At 48.9% G+C, this 14,418-nt stretch overlaps 1 protein-coding gene across 1 annotated transcript in view; it reads left to right on the plus strand.

Moving 5' to 3' along the window:
• Positions 1–13,972, plus strand: part of ELP3 (elongator acetyltransferase complex subunit 3) — a 48,079-nt gene extending 34,107 nt beyond the window's left edge. Inside the window, exon 7 of the mRNA XM_015623090.3 lies at positions 13,754–13,972. Coding sequence (XP_015478576.1) covers positions 13,754–13,951 — 198 coding nt within the window. The 3' untranslated portion in view covers positions 13,952–13,972. The remainder of the gene's footprint in view (positions 1–13,753) is intronic.
• The last annotated feature ends 446 nt before the right edge of the window (positions 13,973–14,418 follow it).

Below are 14,418 nucleotides of genomic sequence, written 5' to 3' on the forward strand. Positions count from 1 at the left end.
CAATATATATTAAATATGATAATATAATAATTTATTTCATAATTTTTATTTAACAAAAAATAATTTATTATATCCTTATAAAATAATGATATTATCAAATATCCTTCTAAATACCAGGGAATAAAATACCAAACCCAAATGATTGGTTCATTTCCTGGTGAAGAGAACAGAAATATCCAGGTGAATCCCTGGAATTCCATCATTCCCAAGGATACAGCTGGAGGGTTCAGTAAAAATTCCAATTTTACATCCTTGTCTCGGGTCGATAAAACAACTTTTGTCCGTTTTGGGCTGTGGAAATCTCACTCCAGGCTGGAAAAAATTCAAATATTTCATCTGCTGAGAACGAGCGAGGAACCGAGTGGAGAAATCCTCTGACACAATCCCGGAATGGTTCAGGTGGGATTCGTGGACCTTCAGTCCCATCCCAGGGACATTTCCCGCCATTCCAGGTTGTTCCAGCCTGTCCTTGGACACGCTCAGGGATCCAGGGGTTCTCTGGGAATTCCAGCCCAGCCCATCCCAGCCTGGAATTCCTTCCCAAGATTCCCTTTTCCCAGGGAATTCCCTCCATTCATGGCTGTCCCAGCCTGGGATTGGATCCAGCCCCATCCTGACTCCTTTCTAGAAAGGAATTTTGGGATCCAGGAGCTTCATTGGGAATTTGGGACTCCAGGAAGGGTCTCCCTTCCCTTTTCCATCCCCGAATTTCATAAAAATCTTCAGGATGAATTCTGAATGTCCTTGATCCCAGAATCCTGCAATGGTTTGGGTGGAAAGGGACCTTCAATCCCATCCCATTCCTACCCTGACACCTCCCATCATCCCAGGCTGCTCCAGCTTTTCCTGGGACATCTCCAGGGATCCAGGGGCAGCCGCAGCTTCCCTGGGAATTCCATCCCAGCCCCTCCCCGCCCTCCCAGCCTGGAATTCCTCCCCAAGATCCCAGCCCAAGCTCCCCATTCCCAGCGGGAAGCCATTCCCTATGTCCTGTCTCTCCATCCTTTATCCCAAATCCCTCTCCAGCTCTCCTGGAGCCCCTTTAGGCTCCGGAAAAGGCTCTGAGCTCTCCCTGGATCCTTCTCTTCTCCAGGTGAGCACTCCCAGCTCTTTGTCTTCCCACAAACCCATGGCTCCCCAGGGATCTTTATAAAATCTTGGATTTTGGGGTAGTTCTGAGTAACTTTGGACAAAATAACTCCATTTCTGGCCGCTCCTCTCCAGCTCGGGAGAAGGTCGGACACAAAGGAGCCCGGTTGACTTTAGGAGTTCTGAGCACCTTCAGCACCAGTTGGAATAATAAATCCCGGGGTTTCTCCTGGGAAGGGAATAACTGCTGATGGTGCTGACCTTGGCCTGGAAAGCGCCGGGTGCTTCTTCAACCGGGGCAGGTAATTACAGCTCCAGCAGGAACGTTCCTTCTGTCCCTTCCGACCTATCGATTTCCCGCTTTTCTCCCAGCAGTGACTCTCGCAGGCCTCTGCGGGCTGTGCGTGCTCAGCAGCTGCTCCTAATAATTCAGAATGTTGTGGTTTCGTTGGTAATAATTCAAAATGTTGTGATGGGTAAGGGTGAATGTATCGTCTGTGGTGGTTTTATCTTCGTTGGTTTTGCCCGGAGAGGTTGTGGGTTACATCCCGGTGGATTCCATCCCTGTGGGTTACATCGCAGTGGATTCCATCCCAGTGGGTTCTGTCCCAGTGCATTCCAACCCCGTGGATTCCATCCCTGTGGTTCCGTCCCTGTGGATTCCATCCCAGTGGGTTCCATCCCTGTGGGTTCTGTCCCTGTGAATTCCATGCCAGTGGATTCCAACCCCATGGATTCCATCCCAGTGGATTCCATCTCTGTGGGCTACATCCCTGTGGATTCCATCCCTGTGGATCCCATCCCAGTGGATTCCATCCCTGTGGATTTAATCCCTGTGGATTCCATCTCTGTGGATCCCATCCTGATGGATCCCATCCCTGTGGATTCCCCCCCTGTGGATTCCATCCCTGTGGATTCCATCCCAGTAGATCCCATCCCTGTGGATCCCATCCCTGTGGATCCCATCCCAGTGGATCCCATCCCAGTGGATCCCATCCCTGTGGATTCCCCCCCTGTGGATTCCATCCCTGTGGATTCCATCCCAGTAGATCCCATCCCAGTGGATCCCATCCCTGTGGATCCCATCCCAGTGGATCCCATCCCAGTGGATCCCATCCCTGTGGATTCCGTCCCTGTGGTTTCCATCCCTGTGGATCCCATCCCAGTGGATTCCACCCCTGGAAGTGTCCCAGGCCAGGCTGGACAGGGTTTGGAGCTGGGACAGTGGAAGGTGTCCCTGCCCATGGGAATGGGATGAGCTTTAAGGTCCCTTCCAACCCAAACAATTCCGGGATTCTCCGATTCCGTGCTCTTTCCACAGAAAGATGCGGCCTGTTCCCTGCCTCCACTGTGGAATTTCAGTTCCCTTTTTTTTTGTCCCAGTTCCACCGTGCTTTTTTATTGATTCTTTTTATAGCCTGGGAGGATTTCCTTCCTACTCCAGGTCTTTTCCACCCTGTTCCGCACACGGGAGAACGCCGCAGGGCAGCAGGGAACGCGCTCTGCTTCCCCCCAGAAAGCGCCAACGGACACAAACACTAAAAAAAAAAAACCCCCAAAAAAACCCAGGCAGAGCCCAGCAGAGCCTCACGAGGCAGGTGGTCGGAGAAAATAATTAGAATAATGGTCAGGATAAATCAAGGACTCAGCGGGAATAATGGAATTGTTACCGGAGCAGACACCTCATCCTGCGGAACGCGATAAACGCTCGGCTCCGCCGCTGCCCCGGGAGAGGGATGAGGTGGCTCTGAAGGGGGGGAAATGCTTGGGAGGATTCATGAATCACATTTGCCAGGCAGAACTTTGGATTGGAGCAAAAAAACAAACAAAACAAAACAAAAACCAACCCAAAACTTTGGGAGGTTGGAGAATTCCCGGGGCGCCGGTGTTAATTCCTCGCTCCGTGGTAATAGGAGGATCGCAGCTTTTGGAACCCTAATAATTCTTAGGAATTTGTATATATCTGTTATTTATAACCTATTAATATTCTAATTAAAATAAATGTTATACATTATAAATAACAGGTTTATTAATGGAGAGAATATAGCTGTGTCTGCCTTTAAAAATATTTTATTTTTATGGGGTTTGCTGGAGTGTGGTTTATTGGTGCTCTTCCTCCAGCAGCCCCCTCAGAGGTGAAATAAATCTGGGAAAAAGGAAAACAGGGAAGAGAGGTGGAAGATTGGGAATTTGAAGTGTCCCAGGAGCTGGCGATGCTGCCCAGACCCTCAGCTGGTGAAAAGTTATTTTTTTTGTCCCTGAGGGGATCCCGTGTGTCCATCTAAAGTATGACATAAATAAAATTATGAGGGCAAAAACGCAGGCAGGGCCATTTCGTGGGGACAAGGATTTGGCAAAGGAGATTTTGGATTCCCATCTGCAGAGCCGCTCCCGTGTTCTTTAAATAAAACACAATCACTGAATGAGTTCAGCATGAAAATTCCTTCTCTTAGTCATGTGTCAAGATGGGATATTTTATATTTTTTTTTTTATTTTTTCTTTTTTTTTTCTGGAGGAATTGCAAAATAAGCAATTTCCCAGAAATGAGCTAATTTTAGTGGCAGGCCTGATGCATCTGGGATGTGAACGATGCAGAGGACTCCGAGGGGGAGAGGGGAAAATGATCTGAGGGGGAAATGATCTGAGGGGAAAATGAGGGGAAAATGATGGTGAAATAATCTGGGGGGAAAATGAAGGTGAAATAATCTGAGGGGAAATGATCTGAGGGGAAAATGAGGAGGAAATAATCTGAGAAGAAAATGAAGGGGAAATGATCTGAGGGGAAAATGAAGGGGAAATGAGGGAGAAATGATCTGAGGGTGAAATAAACTGAGAGGAAAAATGAGGGTGAAATAATCTGAGAGGAAAATGAGGGGAAAACGATCTGAGGGTGAAATGATGGGAAAATGATCTGAGGGGAAAATGAGGAGGAAATGAGGGGAAATGATCTGAGGGGGAAATGATCTGAGGGGAAAATGATCTGAGGGGAAAATGATCTGAGGGGAAAATGAAGGGAAAATGATCTGAGGGGGAAATGAGGGAGAAATGATCTGAGGGGAAATAATCTGAGAGGAAAATGATGGTGAAATAATACAAGGGGAAAATGATCTGAGGGGAAAATGATGGTGAAATAATACGAGGGGAAAATGATCTGAGGGGAAAATGATCTGAGGGGAAAAATGAGGGGGAAATAATCCGAGGGGAAATGATCTGAGGGGGAAATAAACTGAGGGGGAAATGATTTGAGGGGGAAATGATGGTGAAATAATCTGAGGGGAAAATGAGGGGAAATTATCTGAGGGGGAAATGATCTGAGGGGAAAATGATCTGAGGGGAAAATGATCTGAGGGGGAAATGATCTGAGGGGAAAATGATGGTGAAATAATACGAGGGGAAAATGATCTGAGGGGAAAATGATGGTGAAATAATACGAGGGGAAAATGATCTGAGGGGAAAATGATCTGAGGGGAAAAATGAGGGGGAAATAATCTGAAGGGGAAAATGATGGTGAAATAATCTGAGGGGGAAAAATGAAGGGGAAATGATCTGAGAGGAAAATGAGGACGCAATGATCTGAGGGTGAAATAAACTGAGGGGAAAAATGAGGTGAAATAATCTGAGAGGAAAATGAGGATGAGATAATCTGAGGGGGAAATGAGGAAGAAATGATCTGAGGGGAAAATGAAGGTGAAATAATCTGAGGGGGAAATGAGGGGAAATAATCTGAGGGGAAAATGAAGGTGAAATAATCTGAAGGGGAAATGATCTGAGGGGAGAATGAGGGGGAAATGATCTGAGAGGAAAAGGATCTGAGGGGAAAAATGGCAGTGAAATAAAAGAAAGGGGAAAATGAGGGTGGAATTATCTGAAGGTGGAATAATCTGAGGGGAAATAATCTGAAGGGGAAATGATCTGAGGGGGAAGTGAGGGTGAGAAAATCTGAGGGGAAAATGAGGGTGGAATAATCTGGGAGGGAAATGAGGGGAAAATGATCTGAGGGAGAAAATGAGGGGGAAATGATCTGGGGGATAAAATGGCAGAGAAATAATCCAAAGTGGAAATATTCTGAGGAGAAAATGAGGGGGAAATGATCTGAGGGTGAAATAATCTGAGGGGAAAGATGAGGGTGGAATAATCCTAAAGCGGAATAATCTGAGGGGAAAATAATGATGAGATAATCTCGGGGGGGAAATGAGGGGGAAATGATCTGAGGGGGAAATGAGGGTGGAATAATCTAAAGATGAAATAATCTGAAGGGAAAATGAGGGTGACATGATCTCAGGGGAAAAATGAGGGTGAGATCATCTGAGGGGGAAAAATGATGGTGAAATGATCTGAGTGTCCTTCCTTTTTACAAAGTGGGTGATGTTACCTCAAAACTTCAAATATTTCCAGCTGTAAATAAGGCCTGGCTTTTCCTGAGGGCTCTGGTTTTTCTCAAGGAGATGAAATTCATAATGAAACTAAAATATTGCACCTCTATCAGGAGCTTTTAATAACTGTAATAAAAGACAGTTAGAGTGCTGATCTGCATTGATTTTTCCTCCTGTGGGAAGACAGTTCCCTGTGTTTTTAAATATAGCTCTGAAGTGTTTAGTGGGGTAAACGATTTTCCTTTCAGCTCCTTCTAAACATCTCACTGAAAAGCTGTGATTTGCAGGTGGTTTTATGGCTGAAAATGTGGCTTTTTCACTGGTTTTTTTTTTGGTTTTTGGTTTTTGGTTTTTGGTTTTAATTTATTTTTGGTGGTCACATCCATGAGAGGTTGTTTAATGCTCGGTCCCGCCGTTCCTCAAGCTTCTGGAATCTGGGGAAATCTCCCTGCTCAGAAGCTGCCTCAATTCAGGAACAATTCGGGGTCCGTGAGCTGTGACCAAAGCCGGGGTTAATTTTTATGTTAATGAGGATGGTGGTAGTAAGGAGCAGGCTATTTCTGGAAACTCTTTTCACGCCTAATTGCTCCCATATTTCTGTGGATAAAACACCCACGGAAAGCCCTGGTCTGTGCCCACTTCCACGGAATTGTGGGCTCAGAAGCTTTTAGGGTCGAGTTTAAATCAGGAAAGGCCAAGGGTGGGGTTTTGGTAGCAGAGAGGTCTTTTTACGTTGCGCAGAAGCAGAAAAAATTTGGGATATTGTGGGGAGAACAGGCTGGGAGAGCTGGGAATGTTCAGCTGGAGAAGGGAAGGATCCAGGGAATTCTTGGAGCCACTTCCAGAGCCTAAAGGAGCTCCAGGAGAGCTGGGATTTGGGAAAGGGTTGGACAGGCAGGAACCAGGGAGTGGCTTCAGATGGAAAAGGAGAAATTTGGGTGAGATATTGAGGAATTCTTCCCGGTGAGGGTTGGGAGGGATTGGGATGGGATTCCCAGAGAAGCTGTGGCTGTCCCTGGATCCCTGGCAGTGTCCAAGGCCAGGCTGGAGCCACCTGGAGAAGGTGTTGGGGTTGGAATGGGATGGGATTTAAAGTCCCTTCCCACCCAGACCATTCCACAATTCCATGGTATGAAAAACTCCACTGCTGTGTGGGAAAAGCTGCCTTTATTCTGCTCTCGGGTTGCTGCCTTTGTCACTAAAAATGAGGATTTTTTCCCTCTCACACCCATTTTCCTGCGGCGCACGAACCACCAGAGTTATGATAATGCCAATCACCGCCTGCCAGCAGCCTCCCATTCACAAAAACCTCCTGCTCAGTCAAAAGGAGCAGTTCTGACCCTTTTTCCACCCAAACCGAGGGATGATTTCTGCACTCTGCAGCCCCCAGACCCCGCGGGCTGCTCAGGCTCATTCAGCCACGCTCTTCTGGGGCTTTTTACACCAGAAAAGCCAGGAACACATATTTTTTTTTACCAATCAGAAATTGTTTTCTGGTATTCTTTTCTTGTTTGTTTTTCTTTTCACTGAGGCCCCTTGCTGCTGAAGTCAATAATGAACATATGGCCGGGATCAGGCAGCCAAAAATAAAGGAGTAAAGGGTTAGAGAGTGCAAATTTCCCAGGCATTTTTGCAAAGAGAGCATCACTCGGTTAAACACCTTTTTTAGTGCAGATCTCCATCAGCTACTGAGTGGAGAAACCACAAGGGCCAAATTAAATTTTTGAGGGCTTAATTGTTGGTTTTGCATGGATTTGTATATATATTTTTTTTTTTTAAATTAAAAAAAAGCAGAATGATTTTGCTGCAAGCATTTGGGGGGGTGCCGAGAGAGGTGGGGGGAGAGCACGAGGTTGGTGAAGGAGGATTGGGTTATCCAAAGCAGGATGGAATTGCTGGGCTCGCTGGGGTTTGGTTTTTATTTTGGGAGGCTTTTGAGGGATCCACGCTGCAGGAACGGCTTGCTGGAGACAATGAAAAATGCTTTATTTCCTGCGCTGCGCCCGAGGGGAACGCTGACCCTCCCAGAAAGGCGAAAACCGGGAGCCGGCGCGCAGGGGAAAAGCGAAGGTGGAACTTGAGAGCAGATTGATGGAGGAATTCTCCCGGGTTTTTGGCGGGATGGATGGAGGCTGGCTCGGAGCACCTGCACCGCCGACAGGCAGATGGGGCTGCTCGGGGCGCTGAGCACAATCTGGAGAGATCTGTCTGGGGCTCGGCGGCCAAACCCACGCTCCAAGGTCAGCCTGCTCCTGCTCCAGGACTTTTCCAAGCCTTCCATGTCTCTCCTGGTTATTGGGTTGTGTCCCGGCAGGCCCAGGATCTCCTGGTTTTGGAGACAGCTCCCCGGCGGCGTCGGCTGCTGCGGATCCCGATATTCCATGGGGAAACAAGCCGTGGAAGGGCTGGGATGGGAGGCAGGAGCGTCTCTTCCCGCAGTTTCCTGGTCTGTGGGGAGATTCCTGGGTTTAGTGTGGGAAATGTTCCCCTGGAGCTGAGGCTGGTGAGGATTCACTTGGAAAAACTCCCTTTGATCTGTGGGTTTGAGGATTTTGAGGCTGCCGGGGAAGGGAGGAGATGAAGGAGCTTCCTGCAGCTCCAAGGTTTTCTTACCTGACACTCAAAATCTGGGAAATTCCAGAAGAGTCTGAGGTGTTTTAGGTGTTGGTGACCCTCACAGAACCGAGGGTCACTTTTTCCTCGGTGGTTTCCGTAACGGGGAATTTGGCAGCTTGAACGGGTTTTGTTGTGTGGCCGAGGATGGTCAGGAAAGCTGCAGCAATTCCCCTCCCTTGGGCACGGAATATTTTACAGGAAATGGAAATTTTTGTATCTTTAGGAGTTTTCTCCCCTCGGTTTTGTCTGCAGGAGGTTCTGCCGTGAGCGCAGACATTAAGAGGAAGCGATTTGGGATTCTTCAGGTTGGAAAAGCCCCTGGAGATCATTGAATCCAAACATTGGATCCAGGGATTTTCAATCCCTCCAGGGATGGGATCCGTGTCCCCCCAAATCCACGTGGATTTAAATCCCTCGAGGGATGAGGACTCCACCAGGGATCCGTGTCCCTCCAAATCCATGTGGATTGAAATCCCTGCAGGGATGGGATGGGGACTCCACCAGGGATCCATGTCCCCCCAAATCCATGTGGATTTAAATCAGGGATCCGTGTCCCCCCAAATTGATGTGGATTTAATTCCCTGCAGGGATGGGGACTCCACCAGGGATTTGTGTCCCCCCCAAATCCACATGGATTTAAATCCCTCCAGAGATGGGGGCTCCACCAAGGATCCGTGTCCCTCCAAATCCACATGGATTTAAATCCCTCCAAGGATGAGGACTCCACCAGGGACCTGTGTCCCCCCAGATCCATGTGGATTGAAATCCTTGCAGGGATGGGGACTCCACTAGGGATCAGTGTCCCACTGAATCCATGTGGACTTAAATCCATCCAAGGATGGGATGAGGACTCCACCAGGGATCCATGTCCCTCCAAATCCATGTAGATTTAAATCCTTGCAGGGATGGGGACTCCACCAGGGATCTGTGTCCCCCCAAATCCACGTGGATTTAAATCCCTGCAGGGATGGGGACTCCACCGCTGCCCAGGGCTGGAAAACCCTTTCCAAGCAGGAATTATTCCCAATATCCAACCTGAACCTCCCCGTGTGTAGCTTGAGGCTTCCTCCCCTCTTGTCTCGCTCTCCTGGTGGGAACATTAGCAGAAACATTGGAATGGGCAGGAATCGTTGCTCTTTGAGGACGGAAAAAAAGATAAAATGGTACAAAATCAACTCTCCACCTCCGTATAAACCCGCCAGATAAAACCTCTGCGTTCTGAAAACACCAACTCCTCCGAGGTGGCATCCTTGAGAGATCTGGAGCTGAGTGACTTTGAAATGTCCATTTCCAGCCCGGCAGGTGCCGAAGCCGCTCCAGGCCCTGGGTGTTCCCGGGCTGCTCCAAAGGCACGGCAAAGGCACCCTGGAATCTGCATTTCTCGGTCACTGGGCCATTGTCTGCGCCGCTGAATGCAGATCCTATCGTCAGGGTTTTAATTAGCCCGGCATTGATGGGGGGAAGAGAGGGGGAAATGCAAATCGGGGAGGGAAAATGGAGCCGCAGTTCGGGAGGCACGAGCTGCTGTTAATGCACGTAATTAAAGCGCTAAGTGATTGTTCCTTCCCCGCGGAGTTGGAAGTGTCACTCAAGGCAGGAGCTTTCAAGTGCTATAAATAATCCAGCTGATGGAGATAAGGGATGGGGTATGGAGAGCTCAGATAATGCTCGTCTTATTCAGAATTTGAATTTAATCATCTCTTTTCACGCGGGGGCTGCGGCGAAGGAGCCGATTGCGGGATCGGGTTGAGGGGCAGAGTCCGTCTCCGATGGCGGTGGCCGTGCCGCTCGTTCAAAAAGAGGTTTTGGTGACCTTTACTCTGAACAAATCCCGAGGTTTCAGTAAATTGCTTTCAAAAATTGCTGCTTTTATCCCCGAAGCGGTATCTGCTCCGGCAGTCGGACACCTGGAGAGCGAGGAGATTAAAGGTGGCAGGTGAATCTCGGGGCTGGGAAATGTTCACGTGGAATCCCATGAAATCACCTCGTTTTTCTCCTTTCGGGGAGCTGCAGCTCTTCAGGGTGGTTTTGAAGCAGGATTCTCGTTCATTGCACGGTCAGGAAAATCCGATTCAAACCTCCAGGTGGAAGCTTGGAATATTGGCTGATGCTGAATTTAGGGATGGGGATCCCAAATCCTCTGACCTTTCCCTTGGGTCACCCAAGGGTTTCCTGATTTAAAAGGTTTTTGCAAGAGCGCGGTGATGGGAAAATATTGAAATTCAGGGCGACACCTCCCGATTCCATCTCCTGTTTTACCTCCTTGGAACGAGAGGATCTTTCCCAAATCAAACCATTCCACGATTTTGGGGTTGTGTTCTGACCTGGCAGAGGTTGGCTTTTGGTTGCCCGTAATCCCGTTTTTCCTGGACAGCAATTTCAATGTCACAGAAAGCTTTTGGTGGGAGTTGGAAAAAAACCAACTCCACGGTTATTATTTAATGCGAAAAAATCCTCAGGTTTTCCCTAATATCCCATAAATTGAGGAATGTTCTGGGAAATGTTATTTCAAGGTACGGAGGAGTCCATGTGAACCTCCAGGTTTGAGTTTCAGCTGATCTGAGCTGCTGACCTTTTATTTTAACTTTATTTAAATGTAAATTTAAATTTAAATTTTTACCTCAGTTAAATTGCTGCTGTAATCTCTCATGTCCTGCCCATTGACCACACCCCCAAATTTACATTTTCCTTCAGCGTCCATCTTAATTATCTAAAACCTGTTAATTGCCTCGAGGTGGGGGGGTAAAACTTCAAGGAGGATTGGTTTAGCAGCTTTGAAGTTGGTCCTGCTTCCATTTGGAATAATCTGAGTCCCCCAGGGATTCAGAAATTTGGGATCTGCCCTCCCTGGGTCATCTTTAACTTCTCACGTGGATTAGCCCTGACTCAGCCAGCAGCTGATGGAAAACCTCCAGAGCTGCTATGGATGGTGGCCTCCGGAACAAATATTTTCGGGATTCAATTTGTCTTGGCAGGAAACGGCTGGGAAGGGTTTTTATCAGCCCCAGACACCTTTTAAGGTGTCTAATTAAAAAAAAAAAAATCTAAAAAACCAACAACACAAGAAAAAGCTGCAATTCTTCCTTTAAAGCTTGGCACGTGCTGGCATTTTCTGCTTCCTTTGTTTCAGGAGGAACTTCATCAAAAGCTGTTTGTGAATGGGGAAAGGTTGAGCCTTTAAATATTGGGATTTACAGGGAAAAAAAGGAGCTGGGGAAGAACGCCGCCGCCGCCGCTCCCTTATCTCGTTTGGAATTAATTACTCGGGGAATCGGCTCCAGGAGTGTTTTGAGGAAGAGCTTGAGGAATTAACAGGGAGATCTGTGGATTTTTAAAAGCCAGCGGGGAGCAGAATTATCGGCCGGGTTCGTGCTCTGACGTCAGAGGCGCAGAGGGGGCGAAGGGACGGAATTCGGGGTGGGGAGAGCAACCTCCACCGGTGACCTCGGCCTTGCTGGCTGAGTGTCAAAAAATGGGAATGTTGGTGAATCATTCCCGCTTCGGGATGACGGGGAACGTTAACCCAGGTTCTGCCTGGAGTGGTTGATTCACCCCTGAATGCCTCCCCTGCCTCGGTGCCGCTCGCATCTCCTCGTTCCTTCTCTGCCTTTCCACTGACCGCCCACAAAAGGTGGAATTCAGCCCCTTTTGGGTTGGCTGAGGACAGCTGGAATGGATTTTCTGGCTCCTGCTCTGGAAGGAGCGCGGGGAGTTGGGTTTTCCTCTCCCTTTGCATCCAGGGGCTCGCTGAGGAGAAGTTGAACTGATCCATAAGTCCAGCAGAAGCTTGGAGCTGCCCCTGGATCCCTGGCGGTGCCCAGTGCCGGGTTGGACGGGGCTGGGAGCAGCCTGGGATCATGGGAGGCGTTGGGGATGGAATGGGATGAGCTCTGAGATCCCTTCCCACCCAAACCACTCGGATTCCACGTCTTTACATGGAATTTCTGCCTCTCCAGACCTTGTTTTATCTCCCAGACTGACCCCAGGTTGTGTCTGAGGGACTCTGGAGGCTGAGCTGACTGGAAAAACATTTTCCAGGCTCCGTTTTCCACCTCCTGTTCCCCTGGAGCTGCACAGGAGCTCCAGGCTGGATCCAGCCAGGGAATCAGCCACAAAAAACCTGGATTGTTGTGATCCCTGACCTTCTTCCCATCCTGGCACTGGATCTGGTGGGCCTTGGAGCTGAGCTGATCCATTCTGGGGCTTTTATCCGGGAGAAGTTTTGGGTTTGGGAAGCACAGGGAGCCAGCAGGGCTGCTGGGAGACTTTTGGGGTGGAGTTTAAATCAGGAAAGGCCAAGGGTGGGGTTTTGGTAGCAGAGAGGTCTTTTTACGTTGCACAGAAGCAAGAAAAATTTGGGATATTGTGGGGAGAACAGGCTGGGAGAGCTGGGAATGTTCATCTGGAGAAGGGAAGGATCCAGGGAATTCTTGGAGCCACTTCTGTATGCTAAAGGAGCTCCAGGAGAGCTGGGATTTGGGAAAGAGCTGGAGGGCCCGGAGCCAGGGAATGGCTTCCCACTGGGAAAGGGGAGCTTGGGCCGGGATCTTGGGAAGGAATTCCAGGCTGGGCTGCAATTCCCAGAGAATCCCTGGAGCACCCTGGGAATGTCCAAAGAAAGGCTGGAGCACCCTGGGATTGTGGGAGGTGTCGGGGCTGGAATGGGGTGGGATCGAAGGTCCCTTCCCACCCAAAGCACTCCAGGATTCTGGGATTCCAGGATTCCAGGATTCCATGATTCCAGGATTCCATGACAGTGTGTGAAGGACTCCAGCAAAGCCCTGGGGCCGCAGCTGGTGGGGTCACAGCAGCCATTAACTCACTTTATCCAAGTGGGAATTCCGGTTCCTGCAGGAATACCGCGCTGGAAGGGACCAGGCCCTGGATATCAGGGGAGCATCCCAGGAATAAATCCCAGGCTCTAACCCAGGATCAGATCCGGCCTAACGAGGCCGTGTCGTCACTTCAATCAGTTTAATCCTTGCCTGGCTCCTGATTTTACTTTTCCTTTGTTGGAACGGTTTTATTTTAATCGTCATTCCCAAAATTCCGTCTGGGAAAAACCCAAGCCGGGTGCTCTGCCTGGGATTCAGGCAGGGGAATCGGAGCTGCACTTCATCCTCCTGCTCTCCGGGCTCACTTGGAGCGGAGAATGACACGGAGGAACAGAATAAATCCGAGCAGAAATCCAGGATAAATCTGTTTTTCTCCATTGCTGTTCCAGTGCCGTGTCCCAGCCAACGTCGATTAATGCCGAGATGGAAGCTCTCACTCATCCCTATTGTTCCAATTCCGAGCGGGAATTGTCCCGCATTTATTGTCCTCTGGGACAATAAACGGGGCAATATCCATTGAATTCACGCTGAAAAATACGAGGAAAACACGGAATTGACTCGTCCCGGTGTTGTGTGGATTTTTTTTCCTCCCGTGGCCTCCTCTGCAAATCTAGAGCAGATTTTCCATTCCCAAAAACGCTGTCAGCCCTTAAATATTCACAGCTCTCCCTAAGCCGGGAATTCTCAGTAATTCCCAAATTTACAACCACAAAACTCCTCTGGAAACGAGTTCATCCAAAGCTCCCAACCCCGGGAAACGTTTGCTTTGCCCTTTTTTTTATTTTACTCCTTTTTTGTTTCTTTTTGCTTTGACTCTTTATTTTTCTTTTTATTTCTCAGGAGTTTTTCGAGAACCCCGCGTTCCGCCCTGACGGGATGAAGCTCTACCCCACGCTGGTGATCCGCGGCACCGGGCTCTACGAGCTCTGGAAAAGCGGGAGGTACCGGAGTTACCCCCCCAGCACCCTGGTGGATCTGGTGGCCAGGATCCTGGCCCTGGTGCCGCCGTGGACGCGCGTCTACCGTGTCCAGAGGTAATTATTCCCTCCTGGAATCGTCCCCACCCTGCTCCGGGAGGGATTCCGGCTTCGCTTCTTCCGCTATCTCCTTATGGCTTCGTTATCTCCCAGCCTTAATCATTAATTAAGCAAAGATCTTGGAGCTGCTCGCTCTCCGTTCAGAGGCGGGAATGAGGCGGGATGAGAAGCCGGGGAGGTGGGAAATGCCCGGAAGTTTCCGGAGGCGCCGCTTTCACCTCTGGCCGGGGCCAACATCCAGGGCTGGGATGATCCTGAGGGATAATGGGGAGGGTCCTGTGATGGATAATTAATGGGATGGGTTCCATGGTGGGTAATTAATGGGATGGGTTCCATGGTGGATAATTAATGGGATGGGTTCCATGGTGGATAATTAATGGGATGGATCCTATGGTGGGTAATTAATGGGATGGATCCCATGATGCATAATTAATTCAGTGGATCCTGTGATGGATAATTAATTGGATG

This window comes from Parus major, chromosome 3, assembly GCF_001522545.3.
Source record: "Parus major isolate Abel chromosome 3, Parus_major1.1, whole genome shotgun sequence".
Lineage (NCBI taxonomy): Eukaryota > Metazoa > Chordata > Aves > Passeriformes > Paridae > Parus > Parus major.